At 36.4% G+C, this 14,846-nt stretch overlaps 1 protein-coding gene across 1 annotated transcript in view; it reads right to left on the bottom strand.

Annotated features, from left to right (window-relative positions):
* The window catches only part of LOC309508803 (uncharacterized protein), an 82,861-nt gene extending 68,257 nt beyond the window's left edge, over positions 1-14,604 (bottom strand). The window contains 7 exon segments of the mRNA XM_082183274.1: positions 7,540-7,713; positions 8,878-9,714; positions 9,716-10,672; positions 10,758-10,865; positions 12,182-12,295; positions 14,026-14,116; positions 14,522-14,604. Coding sequence (XP_082039400.1) covers positions 7,540-7,713; positions 8,878-9,714; positions 9,716-10,672; positions 10,758-10,865; positions 12,182-12,295; positions 14,026-14,116; position 14,522 — 2,282 coding nt within the window. The 5' untranslated portion in view covers positions 14,523-14,604.
* Between the last annotated feature and the right edge of the window lie 242 nt (positions 14,605-14,846).

Here is a 14,846-nt window from a genome sequence, read left to right as displayed (position 1 = left end):
AAATGGACACGTGAAGTCGGACACTTTCTGGTTCCCGTAGTGACCGCTCACGTGGTGTCTGCATACTTTACCACAGCTGAAGTGAAATAAATTCAATATTTGCCAAATAATACACAGATGTTTCAGAGACATTTTCATTCAATACTTTATGTACTGCTTCATACAGCGTCTGTTTGAACAAGAATAAAGTTCAACATAAACTTCTATCAATGAAGTGGAGTCTACGTTTTTTAATCAGTTTTAATTTGATAAACATGACACAATATAACATCGCAACTACATGAAAAGAGTGTTTACTGATTTGTGAGCTTTAGAGGAACTAAAGGTGTTCGAGTAAACACGAAACACACGTGATCGTTGTCATGCGGTGAATCCGGCCAATCGTGGAACAGCTGTGTCGTCATCAGAGCTCGTGCAGCCGCTCTTGAGAAGCTGCGCTGGCTGAGTTCTCCGGCTACTCTCGAATCGCTCTCGCGGTACTTTGATGGCATACGTCACAGTCACATGGCGTCGGCACTTTATCAAGTCGGACAGAATTTCTAACCGGCATGCACTGCTTCAAGTCAGCCACCCTCCCACCCTGTCAATCACTGTGTGAAGTTGGCCCCGCCCCCTCCTCCTCCTCCTCCCCCTCCCCCTCCTCCTCCTCCCCCTCCCCCTCCCACCCTGTCAATCACTGTGTGAAGTTGGCCCCCCTGGTGACGTCATCGTCTATAAGTCCTCTTGGGAAGTCGTGTTTACGGCAGTGCGTTCAAGTCACTTTTCGTCAGAATAAGATGGCGGTGTACTTTCTCTTAATTAATTACATATAAATACAGCAAGGTTCTTAAACTAGTTCTAGAAAATGAAGAACAAAGAAATGTGCATCAGGTGTACTTTGTTTTTTTATATATTTTTCATTAATTTATGAAGCCACTGCAAACTTAAAATATGTTAAAATATGTATTCAATTTACATATTAAAACTAGTGTATGAAATGGCAAATGTAAATAATATAATTGAATTTTAATTTTAATTTTGCACCAAACGTTGCACAAATGTAATGGAAAACGTAAATTTAAATACAGAAATGCATTGCCATTTTACATATTACATTTCAAATTCAATATTGCTACCCATATGCATCCGTAGAACGCGAAACAATGATGATGATGCATAATAACGCCAGCGTTGTGGATACACTTACCCAAAACCCTCCATAACTTTTCCATTAATTTCACATTTTATTTGTATAGTGCTTTTCACAATACATATTGTTTCAAAGCAGCTTTACAGAAAATGCACATCTACATTACAATTTAGAGTGATCTGTTATCAGAGGTGACTGTGTCCAAGTTATGTATTTCAGAAATGTACATATAAATGACGGACAGTAACATATGTACAGTATTACCATAATTGTATTATGTAAGCTTTATTTTACACCTCAAACGACAAGGGAATTTATAGTCATATTTATAGTGTTAATATTAATTTGCGAGTCCACAAACTCATTCTCTTAAATGGCTTGGGTCTGCAGAGCATTCACAGCGTACAGTATACGGACTGAATGCCCCTGACCTGAAGCTTTTATATCAAGACCATTTTCATGTTTATCATTTATTTCTATTATTTGCGTTGCCTTAAACTTCATGCTTGCAGTTTAACACATTAGTGTTTATTACCACAACAGTAAATAAGTGTCTTTAGAAATGTTATAATATATATTATAATGAAAAAGACTAATACAATTGTCTCTTCATATTAAATGGATAACAATATATGTCTGAACACTTGAAAAATGTGTAATAATGGGGTCTATAAAACTTAAACATTTAATGATTTATAAGCATTTCACATATTTCTACACTAATTATACAAAACTATTCTGCCAGTGCACCATACTGTACAAATGAACTAGATCAATGTTCATTCTTGTCTGAAACTTTGGAGGAGACAAATATGAGATCTCCAGTATGAAGGGCCGTATAGGAAACAATTATTGAAAAGCCTCAACACTAGTGAAACGAAAAACATTGATCAACCTTGGTGAAATTCATTCATACGCATTACTTAAGAAGAGATTTCGGTAGTTGATGATGGCTAATTTCCCTTGAAAAGGAAGTTGTGTGTCCGCACTTCTGTTTAATTTGGCGCGTCTCACAAACTCTTTTAAGCAATGTCTGTTAGTTGTAACGAGTTGTATGGGAAGCCAAACACACCAACAGTGGGACGAAACGGAGCGGTGTTACAGAGCTCGTGCCGTGCTGACATCATCGGTGCGGCTCAATGGACCGAGCTGTGTGACCGACTCGACATCGCAGGGAGGACGTGTTTGCTAGCGAAACCGAATGGACAGAGCAAACTAATCTCACCAGTCCACGCTGACCATGTTACTTTATTCATTACTGCTCCGCAGAAGTTCAGGTGTTTTCCCTGCATATAAGATAATGAAGATCAGCATGAAGTTATTACATTTCTTTTGCTAATTATCTTTCATATTAGTACATTAGTAGTGTTTGAAAAGCTACTTTGAAGAATTGTTTTTTTGTAGCCACGGAAAGAGCCGTTCAAAGCAGAAACTTCAACAGTGCAGTGCCGGGGGAACTATAGGATCAGATTATTGTTATTAAATTATTAAATAATAATAATTTAATAATTACAGATTATTAAAATGATTGGACATAATGAATATAATGAAATACTCACTAAATTGAAAGGATATATTTTAAAAAGAATGTAAAAATGAACACTAATACCAGATCATGAGATTAGACATTTGTGTACACCTGTGATTTCTGTGCTGAGATTCAGTGTTTACAGAACATTTTACAAGCTAATTTTAGTCCTAAAATTCTTACTGAGGACAAAGACATGTGTGACAATCAGAGAGACAATCTTACCCCAGTGTCTTCAGAATTATGACAACACTGTTGCTGACATTGAACATACCATGAGGTGTTACATAACATTTACTGGATATGCAGTGATTGTTTCTGTCTTCCTAATGCTACCTTCTGCCTCTGTTTTGCTCTTGCACACAATCTACTTCATGCCTTCTGTCCTCTGATTGATAGTTTATACTTTTTTTTTTTATCAAATAAAGTATTTTTTGCTGAGAAATGATTTATTAATGATTCATGATTTTTATAAATTAATGTAAGAAACATTTACTGGACTGAAGAAACTGGGTTTATTGATTATTCACCATTTGTTAATGTTAAAAATGTAATTCTTTTGACATTTTTTCATGTTAATATAAATGTCAAATATGACACAACAGGCTTTTGGGGAACATTTTCCATCTCTTAATTATTATTGATTTGCATTGAATTGCATATATGTGTCAGGCAGTGTTGGGAAAGTTCACTTTCTACATGAACTAGTTCAAAGTTCAGTTAACAATTTTTTAAATGAACTAGTTCAGTTCATAGTTCAAACTTCAAAATTTTGAACTAAAGTTCACAGTTCCAAAAAATGAACTAGTTCAGTTCTTTTTTTCCATATGTTGCTGCAAACTATTATTTTTCAAAATTATTGCCACAGCCCATATAAAACCACAGACAGCAATTATGTTATCAGTTTTAACACTGAAACTATGCGTCAGATTTCATCTTCATATCCAATTTTAAAATCCTTATCCAACCAGGTTTTACATAGCATTGAGGGTAGGGTTGCCAACTAAACAAATGCGGGACAATCGTGCATGGTTCTTTACAGGAAAATGAGGGACACTCAAAAATATTTGTAGGCTATAGGCTAGGCCAACATAACACAGTAGGCCTATATGTCATTTCAGGTTCGTATGCGTTTAAAAGGTTTTCAGACAACACATTTGTTTTGATTAAAGTCATATTACACACAAACCATAGTTCAAAATAATAGCATTTATCTGAAATAGAAAGCTTTTGTAATTATACACTACTTTTAAAGAAATGAATTGCCTACTTTTATTCAGCAAGTACATTTATAATGCTACGTTTTTTTATTTCTGATAAATTTACTTTGAACCTTTTATTTATCAAAGAATCCTGATTTTTTTTTCTTTATTTTTTTTTACATTAATAATAATTAATGTATAAATGTTTCTTGGTCAGCAAATCACATCAGTATATTATTCCCTCAGGACGATTTGATGCTTTCTTGCGTGGCTGGATGTATGTTGGACTCACAATAATCACGTTGTTTGAATTCGTTAAAACTGATTTGCCGAAATCAAAACCCAGTCGGACAGTGAAAGGGATTTGCCGTTAGCGCGAGTCCGGATCGAAGCGACCAGACAGCGGAGGATTCTGTGCGCAAATCAAACAATGATTTGTCCCAAAATAATAATTAATTCTCAATTTAGAGTTTGTTATTCGTATGGTCTGATCTCTGGGTCTGATGCGCGTGAGTGTGGACTGTGATTGGATGATGACCGGTGTCGTGATCAAGTGTTGCTGTTGTATCAGATTCAGTCATACATCAGTGGTTAGATCAGCGTCAATAAACGGGACAACGGAGGTTCCGAACGGGACAAATACATTTCTATAGAAATCTTGCACCCTTTTGAACGAAGTTAAACTGAGAGAGCGTGCCGTTCACAGACACCAGAATGAACGAGTTCACAGTAACGTTCATCAGGCAGTAACAGAGTACGTTCAGTTCACGTTCGCCCAAAATATGAACGAGTTCATGAACTATCTATCGTTCAATGAACGCGTTCAGGCACAACACCGGTGTCAAGGTTTTAGACTTATGTTTGGCCACATAGATTATATATGTTCATTGTGTCTCTTGTTGGATTTCAGTCTCTGTCATTATGTCTCCTGTGCCTTGTTCCCTGTTTGTGTATTTAAGTCACCCTTCTCCTGAGTACTTTGCTCAGTGTTTCCAGTGCTATGACCAAGTCTAGGTCATTCTCTTGCTGTGCCTCTTTTGGAGTTATCTAAATCTAATTTGTGTACCTGGTATGGTTCCTTTGTTTTGTTTAATTGACTTTTGCTCTTTGAAATTTTGGAGTACTCACAGATCTTTTTGTGAACTTTTTTTCAAATTCCTTCTGGATTTACTTTGTGGACTTTTTGGATTTACTTTTTGGAACTGTTGTCAATCTATTTGTGGAAGTTTTTTGGAGTTTACTTTTTGGATTTATCCTAGGAAAGTTTGGACGTTCCTTTTCATCAAATACAAGATTTGAAGATATTTCCCAGAACTGTCATCTGGTTTTCTGCATTTGGGTTCACCTTTTGACTGTGTTCAAGTTTTCACACTAGTCCTAACCCTGTGTTTCTGACAGTATGAGCCATAAAAGCGATGTATAAATATGATACTCAACAAAAAAACACACATGCATGCATATACAAGTTAGCATCTGTTTTTTGTTGAGTATCACATTACACACATACACGGCTTTTATGGATCATATATGCAATTTTTAACATAAAAATGGTTTATTAATAATCAATAAACCCCAGTTGCTTCAGTCTAATAAATGTTTCTTACATTTACATTTATAAAAATAAAAACTTTCTGAGCAAAAGGACTTTACTTGAATTTTGTTTTTGTTTTTTAAGTATAAACTATCAATCAGAGGACAGAAGGCATGAAGAAGACTGTGTACACGATGTTTCTCAGCAAAGTTTTGGTCATATTGATCATTCATAGGCCCTAGAAATTTGCATATTAAATATGATACAGTAGGCTAATATATTCATAAACAGGCATTGTTCGACCGAATTTTACAAAGAATGTTTAAAGTTATGAGAGAATACATGTTTTAAAATTGTTATTAAAATGTTGTAACACGCATTGCCAAACAAACATTCTTTTTTCCAATTAATTTATACTCCCAAAGGGGAAACGTATCCTGGGAGATACAAACATTTACAGGCAGATTATGGAAAATGTAAAAATTAAATCCATAAAATTTCAACATAAATATAATAAGCTAACACTTAACAACAACTATTTAACACATGTATCACTGAAGGCGGTTTAGTTTGAGATCTTTCACTTTTGAAAAAGTATTAAATCTCCTGATAAAAACACAGGCGAAGAAGAAGCAGAAACATGCAATATCATATGTGACCCGTGCTGGCAAAATGAGTCAATGCGTACAGGATCATTCTGAGCTACAGGCAAAATGGTCGAATTTGAGGTGTTCACAAAAATGAGTTCATTAAGCCCTCATCTAGTGACCCCAAGGGTCAAAATACCAATTAAACATTTAAAAGTATCTTTATTTGTATGTTTTCCTTTGTCCATGAAAAATTCAGTTTTCTCTGCTCGCTTCTCGACGACTGTGCTTTCCCTCAGCACAAGTTTGGTATTGTTTTAAAACGTAGCAATCCAACTTTGTGAATATTAATAGCGAATTCTCGATGGCATGAGTCTGAACCAATGAAATGTGATTTTCAAACTCATACTGATTTAAACAAAATGATTTTACTCACATTGACTGACACATCCGAAGCGTGCCTCAAAGACGCCTCAGACAGCGCGTGATCCCGATATACTCTTATACCTACACAGAATTACAGTGTTTCAAAATATCTGTCTTGGCGAGTATTCAAGCAAACATAATCTGCTATGTCTTAAGTGAACGTTTGGTTAACTGTTGGGGAAAAACATCTGATGTGTAACATTATATTAGACCCGTGCAGTACAGTAGGTCTGAATATATAGGCTGTCTTTTTCATTAATTTTAATCAAACAATTGTGGTACCATGGGGGAAAAAAGTTGAATATATATTGTTCCTATAAATATTTGGTTTTGACTCGGTGGTGTGTGCCAAATTTGGTGTTATTACCCGAGATTTTAAGGTATGGTTGGTAGATGATTTTGTTTTGGAACCTTCAGAAAACTTTAACTCGATTTTTCTCAAAATTGACTTAGACTATTAAATTCAAACAGGTGTAGCTCAGTCATGAACATTTGCTCATTGCGACTCATTTTGCCAGAACGGGTCACGTATGTCAGCAGACGCATATGTAAAATCAAAACTGCCTAATGTTACTTAATGAAATGTCGACGCAGGACGAGGTATAGGACTGTGAAGCTTTGGGGGTGTTGTTGGACTTGATCTACTCCATCTGTGTTTTGATCATCGTTCTGAATCCGATCCAGACGTAGTCTAAATATCTAATATCTAAAAATTCTTAAATCAAGATACATAAGCAATTTTTCAGTATACAAGACTTAACATTTTAAGTTATTTTGCTTCTCAAGTAAATTTATCTTCAATTAAGAATACAAAAAAGAAAAGAAAACAAAAATACTGAGAAAGAAATTTATTTTCTGCAGTGTAGCCCTAAAATTTACATCAGAGCATTTAGTCCAGGGTTCCTCAAATCCGGTTTTGAAGTGCCGCTGTCCTGCAGAGTTTATCTCCAACCCCAATTAAAGACGCCTGAACAAGCTAATCCATGTCTTCAGAGTTACAGGAAGGAGAGTTTTATCAGGGTTTGAGCTAAACTCAGTAAGGCAGCGGCCCTCCAGTGCCAGATTTGTGGAACCCTGATTTAGTCTTACAGAAGACAATAACATGTCTGACTATGATATACCATAGATGATCTTACCAGAGTTTCTCCAGTTTACAGTCAGGCTCCTTCAGTACAACAGAGAGAAGCTTCACACCCGGATTTCGCAGTTTTCTATTATTCAGATCCAGTTCTCTCAGTTGTGAGGGGTTTGATATCAGAGCTGAAGTCAGAGCAGAACAATCTTTCTCTGTGACTCCACAATCACTCAAACTGTAGAGAGATGAAAATCATACTTGGTAAACACTATGAACTGAAAACAAAAAGCAATAGAAAATTGAGAAAAAATAGACAATTTGTAGATTGAGTAAAGAAAACACTGCACTTGGTCACCAATGGATGGCATTGTCTCAAAATTACTCAGGAACCTTGAGGTAATGGTGTCACAGATTACAATTGGAGAGAGTTAAGTGTGAATAAAAGACAAATGGGACATGGACTCAGGATAACAAACTCTCAGTGTGCAAAAGAACAAGATTCTGAACAGACACGACATATACAACATAAAATTAAACCAACTAACTCCATGCTTTGCTCTAAATGTAAGACTGCATTATTGGGCTAGAATTCTTGGCCTCCCTTGCAGGTGAATAACCAATAAACATGCTATATGAATATACAATTTTTTGTCTGTTGTTGCCAGTACTTTATATTACTGGATCAGTGATAAATCACTATCTTTGTCTAGCGTGTAATGAAGACAAATTATTCCCCTGAAATTATTCCCATGACATGAATTTTACTACCATCAACTGATATCTCAACCACGATAGCCTTTTTTAAAATAATATTTTGTGCTTTATTATGTCATATTATACATGCTTTATTATATATATTATGATGTCATATTTATAGATTTTGACCTTTGCCTTTTTAGTCCAGTCTTTGGCTCTATCCAGTTGATGTTGTTTACCTCTATTATAAGAGTTGGGCTTTGTTAGTCTGTTTAAAATGTAATACTTAAAATGTTAATGAAAACCTTATCTAAGTTGTCAAGTTTCATTGTCAAATTTGCAACAATAAATAATTAACTTTTAACGTGGATCAAATCCATATCAACGGTTTAAGTACTAATTTATTTGTAACATTAAACTGGTTTGTTTTAAATGAATCCTCATGTTGAAGACATTGGCTGTCAGGTGCTTTAACACAAGTTTGAGTCAGCTTGTATTGTTTCCCAATCACATCTCCCCGTCATTATTCCCATCAATAAAATAGATGAATTCAGATAAAAAAATCAGAAAAACAATCAAATCAAGTATGCTGCCATATTGCTCCTATTACTGATACAATAAATGTTCGTATGTTTCTTAGATTTATTAGCTTTTGATTTTCTTTTGTTTTAACAGTAAAGTGATAGTTTTCACTGATACTTACTGAACTTTAATCACGGGCAGCAGCTTCTGAAGAACCTTCAGTTTTTCAGCTTTATTGTTTTCTCCAACAAATGTATTAATATCAAACTTCTCCAGACTCTTCTCTGATGTCAACAACACAAAAACTACAGCTGACCACTGAGATGAAGAGAGTCTGGCTTCACTTATTGTTCCAGATTTCAGATACTGTTGTATTTCCTCCACTAGTGACTGGTCACCCAGTTCATTCAGACAGTGGAACAGATTGATGGATTTCTCTGGAGAGTCAATGGTCCTGATCTTCTCCTTGATGTACTCAACTGTTTTCTCATTGCTGTCAGACCTCCTTCTTCTCAGTGTCATTAGTCCCTGAAGGAGAATCTGATGAGACTCCACTGACAAACCCAGAAGGAAGCGCAGGAAAAGGTCCAGATGCCCATTTTTACTCTGTAGAGCCTCATTCACGGCTCTCTCATGGAGCTCAGAAAATGAAACATATTCTGATAAATTGAGTTTAAACCAGTCCTTAAACATAAACAACACACCTGTTATAGAGACTATGTCGAATACATTTCTGTTGTTGTTTGTGAAGCAGAGGTGCACATATAAAGCTGCTAGATGTTCCTGAACACTCAGGTGAACAAAGCAGAAGACTTTCGCCTGATACAGGCCTGACTCCTCTCTGAAGATCTGAGTGCACAATCCTGAGTACACTGATGCTTCTGTCACATCAATGCCACACTCTCTCAGGTCTTTCTCATAGAAGATCACATTGCCTTTCACAAGCTGCTGAAAAGCCACTTTCCCCAGTTTGAGGATCATGTCTTCATCTGTCAGGTTCTTCTCATAGTCCTTCTCATTTTATGTTGGACTGAAGGATCAGGAAGTGTGTGTACATTTGAGTGAGAGTCTTGGGAATCTCTCCACTCTCTGCTTCACTCAACATCTTCTCTAGAACAGTGGCTGAGATCCAGCAGAACACTGGGATGTGGCACATGATGTAGAGGCTCCTTGATGACTTCAGGTGTGAGATGATTGTATTGGCCAGACTCTGATCACTGATTCTCTTCCTGAAGTATTCCTCCTTCTGTGGCTCATTGAAGCCTCGTACCTCTGTCACTCGATGGACACACTCAGAGGGGACGAGATCGGCTGCTGCTGGTCTAGAGGTGATCCAGATCAGAGCAGAGGGAAGCAGATTCCCCGCAATGAGGTTCGTCAGCAGTACGTCCACTGATTTCTTTTTGTTTACATCTCGTAGAGTCTCATTCCTTTGAAAATGTAAGGGAAGACGACACTCATCCAGACCATCAAAGATGAACAACACTTTATATTTGTCACTGGATATTTCCATTTCTTTTGTTTCATGGAAAAACACATGAAGAAGATCTGAAAGACTGAATGTTTCGCCCTTCATCAGATTGATCTCTCGAAAAGGTAGTGGAAATATGAGCTGGACGTCCTGATTCTCTTTGCCTTCAGCCCAGTCTAGGATGAACTTCTGCACAGAGACTGTTTTTCCAATGCCAGCGACTCCCTTTGTCAGCACAGTTGTGATGGGTTTGTTTTGTCCAGGTAAAGGTTTAAAGATGTCATTGCATTTGATGGGTTTGTCCTCTGTTGCTGCTCTCCTGGATTGTGTCTCAATCTGTCTCACCTCATGTTCATTACAGATCTCTCCACTGTCACCCTCTGTGATGTAGAGCTCTGTGTAGATCTCATTCAGGAGTGTTGGGTTTCCCTGCTTTGCTGTTCCCTCATTCAGACACTTAAACTTCTTCATCAGATTTGATCTAAATGTGTTGAGGACTTCATGGCTGTAAAATTTAAATAACATGGTATTACATAAGTTAAATATATAGAGTAAAATGTTGTATTTGTTTACCTGTTTGTTTACTTTACCTGACACCAGCATCCCTGCTTTCATTAAAGTCCTGTAGTTGATTCATAGATTGGTCATTCTTCTTACAGGCGGGTTTTGTTACTGCTGATCTTTGTGGTGGGATTGACCTTAAACATCATGAAGAGAATCAAGAATCAGACACTGTGATATTGGTGGATTTGTTTTATATTACCTTAATAATTCACTGTCACCCTCCTAAAACAGATAATAAGTAAATGCACTTATTAATAAATCAACTGCTCAAGGCCACCACTGTAATAATACTAAAAACAAAAACTATAAAAAAAAAAACTGTTTGTCAAGACAAACTTTGTGTTAGCTTGAGAAAGCTTTTTATATATTGTAAATATTATATTAAAATAATATATTATTGATTGATTGGTTATAATTTAACATGTCAGTTGTCAGAGCTATTTTAATGGTGAGAATAAAAGTAGCAAAATATAAAAAGAGAAATAAACTAAAAACTAAATTTACAAATGTTTTTAAACTAATTCAGCCTCACTTAATAAAAAAAAAATCTATTAATACGAATCAACAGAATAAAAACAGAGTCCTAGAAGAGTTAAAACCATCGCATTCCTTTAAAATCTGCTTTAAAGATCGTGGACTCTGTCATAAGAGGCATAAAGGAGGATCTTCAACTGATAACAAAACCTTGTGCCTATTTGGCAATATGTGCAGATGATTTGGTCCCAGTGATTATCAGAGTAGAAACAATGTTTTCTATCAACAACAGGATTAATTTCATAAAGTTTAAAGGTCATATGATGCGATTTCTTGTTTTCCTTTTTCTTTAGTGTGTTATGTAGCTGTTAGTGCAAGTATAAGATCTGCAGAGTTACAAAGCTCAAAGTGTAAAACCTTAAGAGATATTCTTTATAAAAGTTATAAAGGCTCAGCCACGTCTTCCTAAAACTCTTCTTTCAAACACGCCCCAACAAATCTAGGTCAGAGAGTGGGGGCAGAGTTTCATAAATAAATGTATACGCAAAGAAAGAAGGCGTAACTTTTGTTCTCGCTGTATTATTGTTGCCACCAGCGCCGCCATGTCGTGGAGACACTGTGTTTTTCGCTGCGAAAGCCAAACTAAATGAGTTTGGCCTTCCAAAAGAGGACACAATTAGAAAACAATGCTTAAACTTTATTTACAACTGTTCCAGAACAGTACAACTAAAATATTCGACTGTGTGATGCGCAATTTTCAGAGGACTGTTTCCAGACCCTGCGAGAGTACAAGGCAGGCTGTGCACAAAGCTGATTCTAAAAAGTGGGGCAATTCCATATTTGCTTGTACATTCTGGCGCTTCTGACTCACACACGTAAGTATGTTTTTTTTTATATTTTAAGAATTTGCTACTGACTATTCAAAAATCTCTTTCATTCAAATATTTAAATGTCTTTAAGAAATGTTATAGCCTACCTGAGATCAGTCTGTGTATCGTCATTCTTAAAATTGATTGGATGACCCATAGAGCCGTCACTCCTCAAAGACACACAGCTGGGCGCTGGTTCTGATCTCTCCTGCTGAACTGAACTATAACAGAACAGATTTAATTAGTTTTTGATGATAATCATCATATGCAAGATCTTCATACTGTTTGGATGAAAAGCACTTGAGGAGGGTTTAGACATTGTTTTCAAGAAATTCATTTAAAACAGACATCTCTTTTATTATGGGCCTATAAAAGGTTATTTCATTTGGAAATATGTTCAGATGATATGGTCCCATGAATTGTCTGAGTAGAAACAATGTCGTAACTTTTGTTCTCACTGTATTATTGTTGCCGCCAGCGCTGCCATGCAAAGATGATCGCTCATCTTGGACATCTGCATTTTCCGGATCAGAATCGGGCTCGAATTGATAAGGTAGTTCTGACATGATCACCTGCCATTATTGCTTCTGGAGCTGATGTTCCAAATATGGTAAGGGGCGAGACATTTCCGTCACACGCTTGAAGGGGTGGTTGATTATGATTTCACTTTTTTAACTTTAGTTAGTGTGTAATGTTGAAGATGAAGTCCTTAAAAAAATGCAAATCAATGAATAGAAGATAACATAAGCTACCTAAATTCATCAACTAGCCATTCAGAAATGTACTGTTGCATTCTACATGTTGTCACTTCTTGAGTCTCTCCATTATTGTCTGACTCTGGTTTGAACATAAACATTGACATTTTCAGTGCATGTCTGTGTGAGGTAAAAGGATATAAAATATCTGTGGGGTATTTTGAGCTAAAACTTCACATACACACACTGGGGACATCAAAGATTTATTTTACATCTTGTGAAAAGAGCATTATACCACCCCTTTAAGGTTATTGGACCAATCACAATGTACTGGCTAGCTGGCCAATCAGAGCACGCCGCGCTTTTCAGAACGACGAGCTTTGTAAAAATCAACGCATTTCAGAAAGGCGGGGCATAGAGAAGCAACAATAATGTACAGTATGTGTAGAATAATGAGTATGTTTGTTTTTTAACCTAAAACCGCATAAACACATTGCATTACACCAAATAATGTTATTTTTAGAACCGTCATATGACCCCTTTAATTGTATTACATTGATACCATCTGTTGGTCATTTTTGGAGGAGTCATTTTGGAGAAGGTTATAATGGGTTTGAGGTCAGAATATAGAATAGGGTATTTTTTTGAGCTCTGAATATACATGTAAGGCCACAGCAGCACTGCTGCACATTATCTGCAATTCCACATCGCCCAGGCACCAACAAAAAGGACTGCAGTCCATTTAAAATGACCACAAAAGCTGGGTGTTTCAAATAATATAAGCATCTCTTTCAATAAAATGCTATTTATCTGATTCCAAGCCATGAAATTGGAACACTCATAGATATGTCTCTCTTGCATCAGGTGAAGACAATGTCTATTATGAATATCATAAATACAAAATATAAAACACCATAATATTAAAATGTTAATCATGTCTTTAAGAAATGTTATAGCCTACCTGAGATCAGTCTGTGTATCGTCATTCTTAAAATTTATTGGATGACCCATAGACCAGTCACTCCTCAAAGACACACAGCTGGGCGCTGGTTCTGATCTCTCCTGCAGAACTGAACTATAACAGAACAGATTTAATTCGTTTTTGATGATAATCATCATATGCAAGATCTTCATACTGTTTGGATGAAAAGCACTTGAGGAGGGTTTAGACATTGTTTTCAAGAAATTCATTTAAAACAGACATCTCTTTTATTATGGGTCTATAAAGGGTTATTTAATGTATTAATTTAAAGTACCTGCAAACTGGAGAAAAATCTTCAACTCTGGATGTTTGTCTGTCATCCATGATGAAACTGAACAGTTGAAACAGTCTGATCTCCACTGACACTGGATGTAAATGACGAACAAACACAAAACTAAAGTAATTAAACTTAATTAAACACCTTTATCATTGATCTGATCATGAGAGTTGGAGGTAAATAGATAATGACATCGATGCGTTCACTCAAAAAGGTAATTTGAAAAATCATCACATAGCCTAACTTACAGCACGATACACAAAAGAAACCCCGTTCCTTTACTACAGGATGAAAAATGTCAAACACGTCCTTTCAGAAAAAAAGTATTAATGTGGACGTCACCTGTAAAGGGCCTCAAGACATAAAAAGTCCCCTTGATCCAAATTTAGTCTAGATATCCAACCGATTCACAAACTCCTCCATCTTTTCCATCAAGTAGCTAGTACACACATTCCTGTCTACGGTTTTATAAAAGTTTCTGTGAAATACTTACTAATATTTTGTATCGGAACTTAGGAATCGACTGTCTGATTACATGGCGAAACATCAACTTCCCTTTCAAGGAAACTCGAGCTGCGTCGAGACACGGTGGGAACGCCCTGCGTGTTTGCGTCGTGAAGCACGTGTATAACCAGTCCAATGGAAAGACGAGACGTAATAGGCGGGTGAGATGGTGCTCGATGCAGAGCCAAATGGGGGCCAAGATGGCGTCGGAGGAGTTAGACGTGTGAGATACAGCTCGTCAAGTGAAGTGGAAAAAACAACACTAATAGCGCATAACTTTTGTTCGTTCGCATGTGTGACCAACCATATAGAAG

Source organism: Leuciscus leuciscus, assembly GCF_965113295.1.
Source record: "Leuciscus leuciscus genome assembly, chromosome: 11".
NCBI lineage: Eukaryota > Metazoa > Chordata > Actinopteri > Cypriniformes > Leuciscidae > Leuciscus > Leuciscus leuciscus.
Note: the sequence above shows the minus strand (reverse complement) of the source record. Positions and strands in the feature narration are given on the sequence as shown.